A 15,269-nucleotide genomic window follows, 5' to 3' on the forward strand; every position below is an offset into this window, starting at 1 on the left:
TTTATTGTTTTAAAGAGCGAAGATAGAAGAACACTTGCCTGACATGGTTCCCATAGGGCTGTAAGCAGCACCGTAATTTGTCTCCATGTGTCCCAGGTTGTGTGTCAAGGTGTCCGTATACCTGGCTGCACCCCAGGTGTCGGTAGATTTATCGAGTGCGGTGCAACTTCCGGCTACGGGATTCAATCTAGTGGTCCTGACCGAAGGTTGAAGGAGGAACGATCCATACTGCGGGCTGAATCTGTTTGCAGAAGGATAGGTCAACTCGGGACGGTAGGCAGAAGTCGGTGGTGCCGATAGGGTGTAGTGCCAGGGATCTCCTTGGTGAAGCGACGTGTGTAGGGTCCCCGCGTGATAAGGGTCGGTGTAGGAAAGGTCCGGGGGATGACCAGCACTTCCCAGAGCCTGGGTGGCTGGTTGATTCCAGAAAGACGGTGGGAAGTTCCTCTGTGACATTGGCGGCCCATCTGTGGATAGACAAAAGTTCTTTGTTCCCGTTAATCTATCTATGTCCACATTAGTCCGGACTAAATATAACTTTTTTTTTTCTTCCTTCCACCCTCCCTCTACTTCCTATCTCCCCGTTTTCTGCAGTAATTACATGTGTAAGCAAGCAAGAATGATCTGTTAAGAGTGTTTAGGTTATCTCTCTTCGGGAGTTTTATCGTTTGTTCTACTGAAGACGAAACACTTCTCCAATTACTCGACGAGATAAGAATACATCTAGTATACCTACACTGAGTTTCTAAACTGTTTTCATCCCGATAAACTAAACGTCACGGCCTAGAAATGCATCCTGGAATCCTTACAACAAATCCCATTTAAGCAGCTACACTTTAAATTTATCCCAGAGTAGAATTTAAAGCCCGAACTATTATATACTTTTTAACGGTTTATTAATGAAGGAGGGGGGGTTGACTCATTAGGAACCTCTCTTAACTCAATTACAGTAGTACCGATCCCCGAAATGCAAATAAAGTAGACGGATAGCCTGTATAATTAAACGGTTGCGTGCCTGTTTGTGTGTCTTAAACCGCAAACCTGTAATAATAATATCATCCATCATAATATTTGTCTCCTAGGCCTTTATTACGTGCTATTAAACGCCCAGAGGGAGGCCTCTTTGGGTCACGTAAAGTAAGAAACAGATTGAGTTTAACTGTAAACAAATTTGATGGAAAGGGAAACAAATTTACGCTTAAGTAAAATAAACATAAGCTACCGAAGCCATGAATCATTCGGTGTTTAATTTGGAGGCTTTTTTCCCCCCTAAAAAATTTAATTTTTTTAAAGTTTATAATCTTAACGTGTAAAAATATCCCCACGACCCTATAAAAGCCGAAAAAAGACGGCATAATAAGCTGTTTATCCGGAAAATTTTAGCCTGGAGACACACACACACATACATATATATACATAAAAGAAGGTTTTAAGTTATGAGCTAAGAGGCTATTATAATTAATTTAATCTATTTAATTATACTCATTAAGCTTTACTCGATCTAAAGAAGTTTTGCAATTAAGGACCGAAATTAGAGAATAATTAATTTTTATCATAAAACCTGAACAAGTCCCGGTAGAAAGTCATCTAGAAGGGTGTCTTTTTTTTTATTATTGAATAATGAGAATACTTTAATAGCTTCGTGACCGTTGATATAAAAGGAGCATTTAGTAGGCCTATCATCGTTCTAAATGCCTTTATCTTTACGGTTCCTATTTAATTTAGGGCCTAATTTTTAAAAACCTTTAACGGTGTGGGAGCGTGGTTTTAAAAGGCCTTGTTAGATCGATTACTTGATTATTATTTTACTTCTTTTTTTTTTTTTAAGGCGCGCTCCTTCAAATTCTTCGCGAAACGTTTCTGGTATCCGCCAGTCGAAAAAAAGGCGCGTTACGCAAGAAGAAGAAATGCATAAACGTAGAAAAATATGTCGACATAACGCAGACGGCCCGAGGGTCAGATTTAAAACAGCATCCGTCTGCATCCGAGGACCTCACACATAGAGGTTAGTAAAATAAAACACCCATATGTACAAGAAAGAGGTATTAAAAAAAATATAAAAAAAAAGGTGAAATCACCAAGCATGACGCAACTGCTGCAATCATCTTATTATTTGCTTTTGCATGCGTGTAGCGACCTGGAATGTGTTCAGCCTGGGTTGCTTTCTCTGCCTCCTTCATCAAGCTACCAACCAGATACGATGCGTTAAATCATCTCGGAGATAGATGTTACCCTAGCTGTCACCCAGGATTATAGTTCTTAAGGAGTTACGGAACAGGATAGGACAGGCGTAGGTCTCGTGCCACCCTTCATTTATCCTTTTAAGATATACCTCTATTATCAACTCGCGCTTATGCCTACCAAACGAAAATTCATCAAGAAATAACACGGGAAAACATCCACACCCGGGATCCGAACCCACGTCTAGCCCGAAATTCGGGTGAAATTGCTAGTAATAACTGTAAAAAAATCCTAAATTATACAAGGCCTATGGTTAGATTTCTATCTAGAAAAGCCTAAATACAAAGTAGACCTCCCCCTATAACACTGTTGATAATTCTGTATTATATGAATTCCATGTTGTACGAGTCACTTAGTTTTTACAAATACGTGAGCCGTTCACAGCCCTGCACACGTATTTGTAAAATCTAAGTGACTCGTACAACACGGAATTCATATAAAACGGAATTATCAACAGTGTTATAGAGGGATCTACTGGTACATCAGGCCCTGTACTATGGTATAATTGCATGATTTTATGTATTTATATTCGATTTATACACGGAATATTTCTACAGTTTTATCTCTCTTAGCGAATAAAACCATACCCCAACCTACGCGGGTTATTTCGGGAAGAATTTAAGTCTCGGTTTTATTAAATCCATAACTCTAACCTGATATATGACGGCTTACATAATTAATAGAAGGCCATTTACAAAAATAGGAGCCATAAATTAATATATTCGGAGGGAAGAAGAAGAAGAAGAAGATAAAGGACTTAAAGACGTTCTATTGAAGGTATGAGATTGTGTGTGGAAAGCCTAATGAGGTCTACGGCAATTAGGCATTTATAAGGGCTAAAAAATTAATAAATTTGGAATATTTTATAAGTCCTTTTACTATTTTATGAGCTAAGTTAATAAAATTAGCGTTATACCGAGGTGTATACAACGTCTGACTGCTTTAAAAGGCTTTAGGAAGAAGAAAAGATTGCATAAAGAATAAGCGAGAGAGAGTATAATAAATGGTGGAGCGCACACAAACGATAGATGTTTACGAGGAAAGGAATGCCCAAGTTGTATAATTAGTGGCCCTAGACTTGCCGCATAGACAAGGATTGTTCAGTAGGCGGCATCTTCATCCTTATAGAAGCATCTTTATCACTTTCACGGCTGCAAAACTACAAGACAATAGTACTTCTATCCTGTCTTTTCTAGTAATAGAAAAAGCTGGCGTTTTGGTAGAGGAGAAGAAGCAAAAAAGGCACGAATTTTATCAACAAAGAGGGACGTACTGTACAAGTTTTCTGAAAAGGCCCGAGCAATTCTATACAAAAAATAAAAAATAAAATAAAAAAAAACCGTTTTACGAATGTTTTTTTGCAGCTGGACTTTACAGTTCGTGACTGGAATTTTGTCAGATATCCAATTCCATTCTTGTATATTTGAATAAAATGATGTGAAGATGCTTCCTAAGATGTTGAGGTTTTCATACACAAATTACACTCACCGCCTGACAAATAGTTCGCCCTTTCTTCGCTTCTACTTTAACGTGGGATGTGTTGTTGGACACACACATATATATATTTATTTATTTATTTATTTTATTTTTATTTTTTTCAATTTGTAAACGGGTAGTGTAGGTTATAGTCTATTTTAAAATCGAATAAATAACCGTTTTTCCACCACACGGCGCGGGCCTTCTACGTAAGATTAGCTTGTATACATAAAACTTATTGTCTTTTAAGGGTTTTTAATATACTTAATGAGTATCTTATTCAATTATTCTGTGAATTCTAGTTAAAAATTTCATATGTTTTTAGCCGTAACTTAGGCCTATCAATACGCTCTATACCTTAACTGAAAATCTAGTGTTTACTATAAAGCATTTTCTTATAACTATTATGTAAAATATATTACAGAATCCAAGCCATTAATTCAAGAATTCTATAGGAAAAACCATTAAGAATTGTTCTTAGTTATCGGTTACACAGAGAGAACACTTGAAATGTAAGTATGAATTACTCTTAGATAAATTAGTTTATAACACACCTTTCTCTATAAAATATATTAAAGCGTAAGCTGTATTAAGATACACCACACATTTATAGACTAAATGTATAAAAAAAATACCTACCAAATTAGACAATAATAATAGCCCGTTTGACACCACCTCGAAACGTCTTTAAGAGCCACTAATTTTCGAAGTGTGTCTACTCATTAGAGTTTACCATATGGTTCCCATCATAAAGAGATTCCACGGGTTAAAAACAGTATATTTGTTGTGTTTAGGATGTTTAAAACCGACACCCCTAATGCTATTTCGAGTAAATTTCCCTCAATTAGGTCAAGCTAAATGTTTTTTGAGGATGTATTTATAAGTCAGTATATCTTTATGAAAGCCGACATCTGGATTAGAGAAAACCAAGTCTAATTGTTTCTCATAAATCTAACGAATATAACTAGAAGAGGGATGGAGTTTTTTCGGTAAGTAGTAGAAGGCTTTTTCGAATAGATACAAATGGATTTTTTATGAATTAAAATCTTATTTTTAGAGGTTCCATTCGAAAAAACAATCCTTTTAACTCTTACTTTGTGGACATTTCTTACAGTTTTCGGGTGGAGAAATGCGAAATTTATCTAAAATTAATGATTTAAAAAGGGTGGAAATTTTTCTAAGATGGCGATAAACAAAGGTGAACTTCTCCTGTTCTATTCGTGTTTAGCAGTGAAGCGACTGGTAGAGAATCCAATCATTTGCAAACCAATGAAGCGTAAATGCGGTCGAAGATTCCACCGGATGTCGGAATTTACTACAGAATGCTAATTAGAAGCACATTAGCATCTCTCTAATCACGTAAAATAGCATATTTCCCCCACTTAAAACAATTTTTGTACCGATAGAATCCGTTATAAATCTCCCAAAGTTTTAGGCCCGTTAAGCCAATAAATACCTTTTGGAATTTATCATTTTTGCCGCGGTACCAAAACACCTTAACGGAAATTTAACACAAAAGGTTAAATTCTTAACCCGCTAAACTAACGGAATCGATTTAAAAAAAAAAATACAAGTCGACCCCTCTATAACACTGTTGATTATTCCGTTTTATATGAATTTCATGTTGTACGAGTCGCTTAGATTTTACAAATATGTGTGCCGGGCTGTGAACGGCTCGTGTATTTGTAAAATCTAAGTGACTCGTACAACACGAAATTCATATAGAACGGAATAATTAGCAGTATTATAGGGGGGGTCGACTGGTACCATAATATAACCAGCCATCCTCCCATATTTGGAAGCATCTCTCTTGCAATATGCAATTTCTAATAGACCAAAACAGAGTCTGGGAGTATGTCTATTAATAGAAGACTGACTTTTGCTGTCTGCATTGTTTGTTAAAGCAAACTAAAATAAGCGGAGGATTAGCCCAGGTGACAGGCCTTAAGGTACAGCTATGATCTGACTTTCTCCTCCTCCTCCTCCTCCTCCTCCTCCTTCTTCTTCTTCTTCTTCTTTTCTACTTTTTCATTTTTATTTATTTTTAATCCCTCCGTTCCGTTTATAGCAAGTGGTTTTTCTTTTATTTATTTTGTATTTTTTCTTTTTTACTTATGTATCGTTTCTTTCTTCGCCCGTATCATTGGCTTCTTGTCAATGGTATTTTCAGTATGATGTTTTTAATCAAGCAGAACAGAAAGTTGTCTGCTTGACAATTGTTGAAATTTTCAAACGTCTTGGCATCTTCATTTTTAGAGCTGATTGTTACTAAAGTTGGTTACGAGTGTGGTTAATTTAGAAGAGTTTAGTACACGATACATTTGCTACGTGTTTTAACACTACGCTTATGCTAATTACACCGACTTTTTCCACCCCCCTATTTACATTAGCTAGGGGGGGTTAATTTATATACCAAGTTTTACGATTTAAACTTTAATCGATAGACTCGTTTTACGGTTTCGATTAGAACTTTACACTTTTCGAAAGTCGTTTACAATAGGAAATCGTCCATAATTCGACATCCTTTCTGCCATTTTCTCTGTATCAAAGTACAAAAGTGCAGTAGAGTCGCATTGCTACATTTATCGATAAACCGATATCGAGTGGTAGAATCAACAAAAGAAAATGCCATTAAATGCCCTTTTCGTTTTTTTGTTGGCATTGTTACAGATTAGAAAGTTTTTGGCATAAGTCTCGCTTGATCTGCTCGTTTCTCGTCGGTAAGAGATGTAAATCTGTTGGAACCTCTGCGACAAAATACCTTTCTAATGACGCAGACGAAGGGGGGGGGAGAAAAACGCCATTTCTTTTCTGATTAACGTTTAATGAAAAATTAACTAGAGATAAAACTCTCGCATACCTTTTTAGTTTCTTTTATTCTATACTTAAAATACACCCTTTGTACTGTACAAGAGAAAACTTCTTTTATAACTCTACAGTCTTTTTCTTTTTTTTAAATTTCATTATTTAGAATTAATGCTCACTAATTAACGTAGGATAATTAATCATTTAACTTGCTCTAAATTCTATATTCGATAATTCACCTACCGCCTAACTTAAAAAAATGATCTGCCGTAACATAAATTATACTAGCCTATAACTCACCTTTGTTGTTTTATAGCCTCATTATACTTTAGCTCATAAAATAAATCTAAATCCTCCATTACTAATCGCTTGTTTACCCTATACGTAATCCGTTACAGATGTAATCTTTAATCCCATAATTCTAGCAGTAGGAGAAGGAAGGGGCGACAGAAATAAACACCGAAATAAACAATTAAGGAAGAGAGAGAGAGAGAGAGAAAATGTCAACTCCACTTTAGTACTTTAAACTGTGTTTTATGACAAGCAATGAAAACCGAACCTAGTAAAGAGATATGCTTATCTTTTGCCCTTTGATTGACGTTCTTCACTTTGGCCCGAAACCCAATCTTCTTTCGTACTGCTTTTGTGGACCAGCTTCTATTTCAGTTAAGAGAAAAGGTAAACAAAGAGAGAAAAACCCCTACTCTTTTTAACAGTCGTTATATCATTGAGTCAACAGTGTGCGGTAGACCTTCTAGTTTCGTGACAGCATCAGAGATAAGTGATAACAAAAAAACTATTGTTCCTCGCCTCATCTTAACAAATTATCACCATTCTCGTATATTAATAGGCCAGCACCTTTAAAAAAAACTCCTATTTACTCCATAAAATCCTCCGAAATTCAACGTCGAAATCCTCCGAAATGACCGTTGAAATCCTCCGAATTTTTCCCCCGGTGAAATCCTCCGAAATTTAAATCGAGAAACGTCTCGTAAGAAGGCGAATCTCCCTCCTTCTCCTCCTCTGTGGCTTAGGCCAACGAACTTTGACGTTTAACGGTTTTAAAAACTGATTCGGGTGAAAAAAAATACGGGGGAAAGACCCAACTTTATGAAAAGATTCGATAGAAAACGTAGACCCTGTCCTAATTTTAGCATTGGAGCGAATAAAACGAAGATGGTGGAGTTGGCAGGAGATGTCCCGAAAAGAGTCATTATAGGGGTGGTGGTGGCCTACAGGCCGATAGAATTCTTTAAACTTATTTAACCTGTTATAACTTTCAACGGTTACAAATAGCCTAGAGCAAAAGAAAGGTCGCTAAATGGAGTGTGTCTCTCTATCTCTCTCTCTCGACCGCCCTTATACCGAAACACTTCCGTCAGGAGTGTGTGTGTGTGTGTGCTAACTTTATTAAACAATCAATTTGTTATGACAAGTAACCCGTTAAAAAACACGCCTAAGGAATGTTAAAAAGAACGAGTCGGTAAAAAAAAAGAAAGAAATAAAAAAAAAAGCCCAACTAATCATCCATAATTTATAGACAAGCGAGAGGCCGAAAGGTTAATCTATCGGTTAACGTCTAAAAATGGATATACTTGTAAAACAACAGAAGTAATTATACTGAGTGATTTATGAGAATTGAGTGAATTTAAAGTGAGACAGGACAACAAAGAAACCTCTTTTTTTCATCACTTTGTCACTTCTTGTGAAATATGCGATTTTTGAGCGAGACAAGAATAATAATGAAGTGTTAGACGGCAATTTTCACACTTACGATTAAAGAAATAGCAACGCTATGTTGGCCAATTCGAGAATTAAATAAGGTCCTTTCCGTAAATACCCTTCTTCCCTCCACCACCCCCCAAAAAAACATTACGATAAAGTCGGTTATTAAACCTCTAATAAATTGACAATGTGTATCTTGTAGGCTCGTTTAATTCGTACAGTGTTTTGTTTTAAAATTTGGTCGTTTAAATCCTCAAAAATCCTCCCATTTTTTGAGGATTTAAACGGCCTACGTGTTCCATTTCGGAGAGACGAAATTCTATTTTAATTACGTTTAAATCGGCTGTGATAAAACCTATTGTTAATTCCTTTAAAATATTCATATTTCATTTAAATTTCGGGAGGAAAATACTCGATTTTTTAATCAGCTGTTGTAATTTACGTAAGGAAATTAAAATCTTTAAATGTACTTTTTCAGTTACCTTTTAAACCTATCCAGTAGACCCCCCTATAACACTGTAGATAATTCCGTGTTATATGAATTCCATGCTGTACGAATCACTTAGATTTTACAAATACGCGAGCCGTTCACAGCCCGGCACACGTATTTGTAAAATCTAAGTGATTCGTACAGCATGGAATTCATATAACACGGAATTATCTACAGTGTTATAGGGGGGTCGACTTGTATTTCGGATGCAAAATTTCATCTGTATCAGCTGTACATTTCATTTCAATGTTCTATTTCAACCAGCTGATTGAAATTTTAATACGTAATTTAACAGTAAACACGGGAACCGATTCATTGTAATGTTTGTTACGTAATTTTAACAATGTATTTCATTTTCACGTGTTTATGGCGAAAAGAATTGAATTTTCTAACACTTAATTTAGTGTGATTGGAGATCCGTAGGCGAATTTTACAGGTTAATTTACGTAGAAAGGTTACCGAGAAGTGTTTAACGTTAATAATTTAGGTAAAAGTTGTGGCACGATACAAAGTACAAGGATTGTTTTCTTAGCAGTCTGTTAATGTTTGTAGAGTGTAGTTTGCGTGGAAAGAGGGGGCATTTATCTATGTCGACGAGTACAACCTGTGCGGGTATCGAATATCGAGACAGGTTTACAATTACCGATACGTGTGGTGGGTCGGTAACTACCGTTACAGAGGATGCCGACGTGTTAGTGTAAGTGGGAGAAAGTAAAGAAGGGCTTACCTTTGCAGTATCCTTTGCCCGGATCGGGTGCGTAGCTGCCAGTCTGACTCAATGCCCGTGTAAAGTGTTCGTCCACGACGGAAGATATGTCGCCCTTGTAGTAAGTGACGACCATGCAATTGGCAGAAAGAAAATGGGTATCGCCGCAATACTTTCTGTCCTTACTTTGGTTGGACTCGGAATAATCCGTTGTCATTGGGTCTCCGTATTTCTGAAATAATCGAGGGAGGAGAGTATGAAAACAATGTCCGGGGAGGGACGAAAAACTATGTACATGCAAAGGGGAGTCAATTGTTTTTCGGCGTGGTTGGAAATCCACGTCGTATAGTCGAGAATGTAATGCCAGGCACGTCAACTATGCGAGCAATTCAGCGTCCAGAATGTGGCCAGAGATGTGAAGCCGGCAAGTAATGAAATTTTTGAATGAAGTGCCTGTATCTAAGGCACTGTCAGCAGAGCGTTGTTAGAATGGTTGCTTCCTTTGCCACCTACCTTGGTATCCGCTAGCGACGGCTGGATAGTCGGCCTCTGGTAAGGGAAGTACTGCGCGTACGGCTGATACATAATGTCGATGCAGGTCATCCTGCAGTGATGTCAACTACACTGCAGACCCTGGTCCTCTACCTTCCCTCCAAGGGTCTCCCCACCCCTCCGACAGACTTGATCGATGCCCCCCTCGCCTCTTGGGGGCCGCTTCGTTCTCCGCCCGTCGGGGGATCCGCCCACCCGTGACAGTCGACCAATAGGGGAATAGAGAAGAGGTGCTGCCTGAATGATGGTGGTGAAGCGTCATTGCCCATCTCATGCCGGGTTTTGGTGGACATGATTGCTACGGTGAGTACAGTCGGCATCTTGGTTTCTATAGCGAATCTCTGTATAAACGACGGTGATTTATAACCTTTTACGCTACACTTGGCTGAGTTGGCAAGATTAGGCTTACTGTGCTGATGGATAGGATTCGCCAGACTTGTCTTAAAGTTAATGGAACGTGCTACAGCTTTGCTTTTTCACGTGCGCTTCTCGGTAACCTTATACCTTCTAAATCCATAATAAAGACGTGGGGAGGTAGCAGGCTTCACCCGATTTCAAACATCTAATTTCTACTTAACACCTTCGAAAAAAGCTCCTTTAAATTAAACTACGGCCTCTATTTTTAGTGGCGACTCCTTGCGGTTACCAAACAAGCCTATTGTGGGCCCTATGTCTATTTAACTGAGGCCACATTAATCCGATTCGGGCCTTCTATAAATATTAAAGAAATTCTTTGCATTTTATGATGCGCAACACCATTCTTTCGTCTTAATTTCCAATTTATCGCTGTTCTTTTTAAATTAATTCCGTCTCGAGTATTGTGCACGAGCGAATAAATAGTCTAGGCGCTAGCTGTACTATAGTAGGCCTATTTGTAGCCCAGGAGGTAGCGATATCAGTTTTAAAATAGATCTTAAACGCATATTTCGTATAGGCCTGCTGTAAACTGTGCCTCTTCTGCACTCTTTTTTTACAAATTAAACCCTGAAAATTAATTACATTTATCCCCTTATACATTTATGAGCGTGTGCAGGTTCTAAAACACAAGTCTGTACAAGCTACAGACTTATACTTTACATTCCACACCCGTAGATCCTAATATAGAATCTAATTGTATGTATAAAGGTATGCATTTATGTATAGTAAGTATAACCTATATAACATACAGTGTTTGATTTACTTATGTTGTCTGTAAGACATATGCTTAGGGTAGAAACTCCTTGTCTACACATGTAAATATACGGTATAAATACATCATAATTTCCACTTAAATAGGACTTTAATTATATATTTATAGAGTTTTGGTTATAAATTAATAACTTTCAAAGCCTCTAATTTGAATGCGTAAAGCATTGCATACATAAACATAAGCAGACAATACTTTAAGGACACAAACAGGAGTTTTAACACGGGATATTAAGGCTAAGATAGATTAGGCCTGCGTAATTACTATTAGAAATTAATTTTATAAGCTCTTGTACATGTTCCAAGGCTTTAAGAATGAGTAAATGATTGTAAAATCAAAGCCTTTACCTGTAGGATGTTTAGGATAACTTTAAAACTAGGCCTAGCGTGTATTTACAAAGGTGTAATTTATATAAAAGGCCCGATTTGGTAGGCTTAAAGCCGCTTCCTTAAGGCAAAACTAAGAACGAATCGGAATAACATTCAAACAGTCTGCTTATGATTTAGATACGAGGTTAGAAAAATGCATTATTTCTAATTAGATAAAGCGTCTTAGTAGTACTTATCGAGACCGAAACAGGCTTTAGCTTGCCTTCGAAGTATAACCCTTATTACATAGTGGAAGGCAATTCATTAAAGGGAGAGAGAGAGAGAGAGAAGGTACCCTCTTTGTGATAATTGGGATTCTGAAGGCGGCTGCTGCAGCAGTTAAGGAGAAATTGCACTTTTGGTATTTCCGGCATGATGTGAGGTTCATTCCTAGCCTGTTGAGCGGCTCGTTTTAAAGAAAAGAAGGCCGGAAATATGCAGTCGGAAGGTCAGATGTAAGTGTCGCCATTTTTCGCTACTTTTGATAAACAAATTCTTTGTTCGTGATTAATACAACTTAATTAAGTCGTCTCGAATGCATTTCTCATTTTTGTTTTCATCTAAATATCCTCAGAAATCGTAATAACCTCATTACGATTTTAATCAGCTTTGCCTTCCCATTCCTAGGCTCGAATTCTCTTAAAATTGCCACCACTAATTTGCTCTCTCTCGGCTTCCTTCCCCCCTTTTCTTTTTAAATAAAAATATCCCAGGCTCTCTCTATAAATTAACGAGGTTCGTCTCTCTCGATAGATGCGAAAGTTAAAGTATTTTGGATATAAATATTAAAAATTATTAACTTCTACGCCGGTGTGGTAGTTCACGTATGTGTCTGTGTGTGTGTATATGTGTGTGCTTTTCTTAAAATTATCCTGAAATATGGCGGTGTAAAATATTATACAAGATTCTGGAGTTGTTAGCCCGCTTTCGGCTTTCGATTCGTAAGTAAATCGGCCGTATAAACGTAAAAAAATTCGCTTAAAAATAATTAATATCCTATACAAAAACGGGCAATATATTAAAAAATGGCCACGGAGAGCATTTTTCATTCTTATAATCGGTGCGAACGCGTCATCATTCCCCACCCCGTTCGGAGCCTATTGATTGGTTATCCGTAAAGAGAGCCACGCCCGAGCCGGTCACGTGGCGTCGGAGGGTGTGGCCGCCTCCACCGACTGGTAATATGTTAATCACCCTTTAAGAGTTGCTTAAATATGATTTATCCTCTCGTATCGGACGTCCCCCATTGGGCGATTTGGTATGACGTGTGTCGGACCACCTGGTACCTATAATTCGTACGGGAGTTTTCGGTTATTGTTACCTAAATATACACGCGATGTGCGGTGGGGTCAGGATGCACAATGTTTCCCTTGTGTGTTACGAATCCATACGTCATACTGGCAGAAAATATTTACATGGGGCTAGATAGCTAAGACGTCTGTATTGTACGACGTGGGAGGCCAAAGATGGCTTCCCCGTAGAGCCCATAAGCAGGTAAGACTGCAACTGATAAGCCTTGATGTACTGTACTATTGTTACTCTACGGGGTGTCAACCGCATCGAGATCACCCCCTATATCAATCGAGAACAGATGCGTGGCTGCTATCCGGCGAGTCGGGAGAGGAGGAGGAAGACTAGGAACGGGGGGAAAGAAGACCGAACAAAATTTACAAAATTTGAGGTAGAACATAGGGATGCTTTATTGCAGAGGCACCTGCAACAACTTTTCTGCCTGCTTGCGCTACCGTCCGCATTAGCTACGCGCCATCTAACAAGAGCACAAGAAGCGTTGTGTTGAAGAGGGCCAAGAGGGAGATGTGCATTCGGTTTGTTGGATGAGGGATAGGTTCAATATGCAGAGGATGATTGATGGAATTTATTTAATGCCAAAGTGTCTGGCATCGCCAGGAGCAGGTGGATGTGCGCGCCGTTTTTTTTCCTTTCCTTTCCTTCTTCCTTCTTTTCGACTTCCCTCTTCTGTTTAAATAATTTTTCCTGCATGATTTTAAATCCGGTTCGGCTCTATCTCAAATCTAAACTGTTCTTCTTCCAAATTTATCGCTGCCACGCTCTCTAACTCAACCGAACTCGACTCGAAACCTCGTGTTTTTTTGGGGGGGTTATAAATCCGGTTTTATAGCGCGAAATGTTTTGTGTTATTATAATTTATTAATTTTCACGTAAGCAGGGACGTTAACGTGCTAAATTTCATCAATATTACCTCGAGATTTACTGACTAATCGATTTAAAAATGCTCTAAATTAATTGCAATTAAATAACTCTTACTGGGCTCCTCGAAATTAACATATTTATGCATAATTTAAAAGACAATTAACGTTATAACAGTAGCAATTAACACGCAAATTTAACACAGGTTAGTCCAATAAAGAGGAACCAAGCTTAAAAACCCAATTTAAAATTCTAATTCCGTGCATACCCGTCATTAATTAAACTTATTGCAACATCGATGCGATGCTCAGCAATAATTTTAACCACGTCGGGGGGCCTCATAATTCATTCATTCATTCATACAGCATCCTTACGTCGATCCCCCTCTAAAACAAGTAACCTAGTTCTTATCCTTTTAACATAGTTAAACACAGATTCCACTTACATCAACTTTTCTCCAGGAATTGCTTCGAGCATTGCACAGGTATAAAGTTACACCCGCTGAAAAAAAAATATATATATATATGTATTTCCCCTTAATACTTTATAAAAATCGGCATAACCGTCGCTAAAATGATTTTATGCTTAATTAAAATTTCGTAAGCGGGCAAAAATTCTTAGCGACTTTACAGACCGTGATTAGCGTCTGAGAGCGATAGGGTTACACATCAAATCTAAATATAATCCAACGGATACAAATTTAGTACAGTCATAATTGCTCACGTTTATATATAGCAATAAGGCCGTCTACCTACCTGTTTCGTTTCATAGTTTATAACACTATAAAACACAGGAGAAAATAAACCGTATATATATATAAAAAAACAGTCGCTTTAAGCGGGTAAAAAAAAAAAAAAAACGGTATTTTAAGTTGGCTAAATCGAAACGCGTACCTTTTAACGGATAATATCTTTGAGGGCCCCACTTTATTGAAGTCGATGGGGCCTTTTTTTACTCGGCATAATCGATTTTTTCGGCTAGTAGTTCGTTTCGATTGTTAAACTCTTTCCTCCGTTCCATTCTTGCTCTCGGCTAGCGATCAAAAATCGCATTTCGCCCGTTCCTGTACTCGTCGGCGAGTTGGCAACACTAAACTGGAAATTAATTTATGACCCTGGTGGCAAAAGTCGGTACGAAAACTTTTCGGAGAAAAATAATTAGTAAACAATTTTGAATTGCTCCGTACCGATTAGCGCCATCTGTTATCGGATTTTATCACGATTTTTAAATTTTAAACCGTACCGACGTCACACGCAGCTATAATTGTAGTGCTTAATATTAAATCATGCGATGATAGTAGTAAATAATCCATAGATTAATTAATAAATTTTAGTGCTTACCCCCCAAAGAAAAATGCCAATCCGGTGTCGGCATTTAAAATAAACACTCGGAAACCGTGACGGAATTCAAATTGTGACGTGTGCGTTAGATTTAAATTTCCACGAGACATCAGCGCTATCTGTCGAAGAAATTAAGAACTACAGCTGTATATTTTGTGTGTTAATTAAAATGGGAAGGTGGAAGAAATATGAAAATACAAAGCTGATTTCT

General features: G+C 37.7%; 1 protein-coding gene and 1 long non-coding RNA gene across 6 annotated transcripts in view; one reads left to right on the forward strand and one right to left on the reverse strand.

The window, feature by feature from the left end:
* LOC111640027 overlaps positions 1-4,229 on the forward strand; it is a 17,289-nt gene extending 13,060 nt beyond the window's left edge. The window contains exon 6 of the long non-coding RNA XR_002759202.1: positions 4,142-4,229. This is a non-coding gene — a long non-coding RNA (uncharacterized LOC111640027). The remainder of the gene's footprint in view (positions 1-4,141) is intronic.
* Positions 1-15,232, reverse strand: part of LOC111640026 (transcription cofactor vestigial-like protein 2) — a 19,522-nt gene extending 4,290 nt beyond the window's left edge. For 2 of the 5 annotated variants that reach the window (XM_023386033.1, XM_023386031.1), the window contains exons 1-3: positions 9,957-10,118; positions 9,465-9,675; positions 39-467 (exon numbers count right to left, since the gene is read on the reverse strand). In XM_023386033.1, coding sequence (XP_023241801.1) covers positions 39-467; positions 9,465-9,675; positions 9,957-10,046 — 730 coding nt within the window. In that variant the 5' untranslated portion in view covers positions 10,047-10,118. Of the gene's footprint in view, positions 1-38; positions 468-9,464; positions 9,676-9,956; positions 10,119-14,163; positions 14,220-14,611; positions 14,756-15,058 lie in introns of those variants that run through there. The other 3 variants (XM_023386032.1, XM_023386034.1, XM_023386035.1) reach the window with 3 other exon arrangements.
* Positions 15,233-15,269: the final 37 nt, after the last annotated feature.

The sequence above is a fragment of the Centruroides sculpturatus genome, unplaced genomic scaffold, assembly GCF_000671375.1.
Source record: "Centruroides sculpturatus isolate CEXI.00-Female unplaced genomic scaffold, Cexi_2.0 scaffold1413, whole genome shotgun sequence".
NCBI lineage: Eukaryota > Metazoa > Arthropoda > Arachnida > Scorpiones > Buthidae > Centruroides > Centruroides sculpturatus.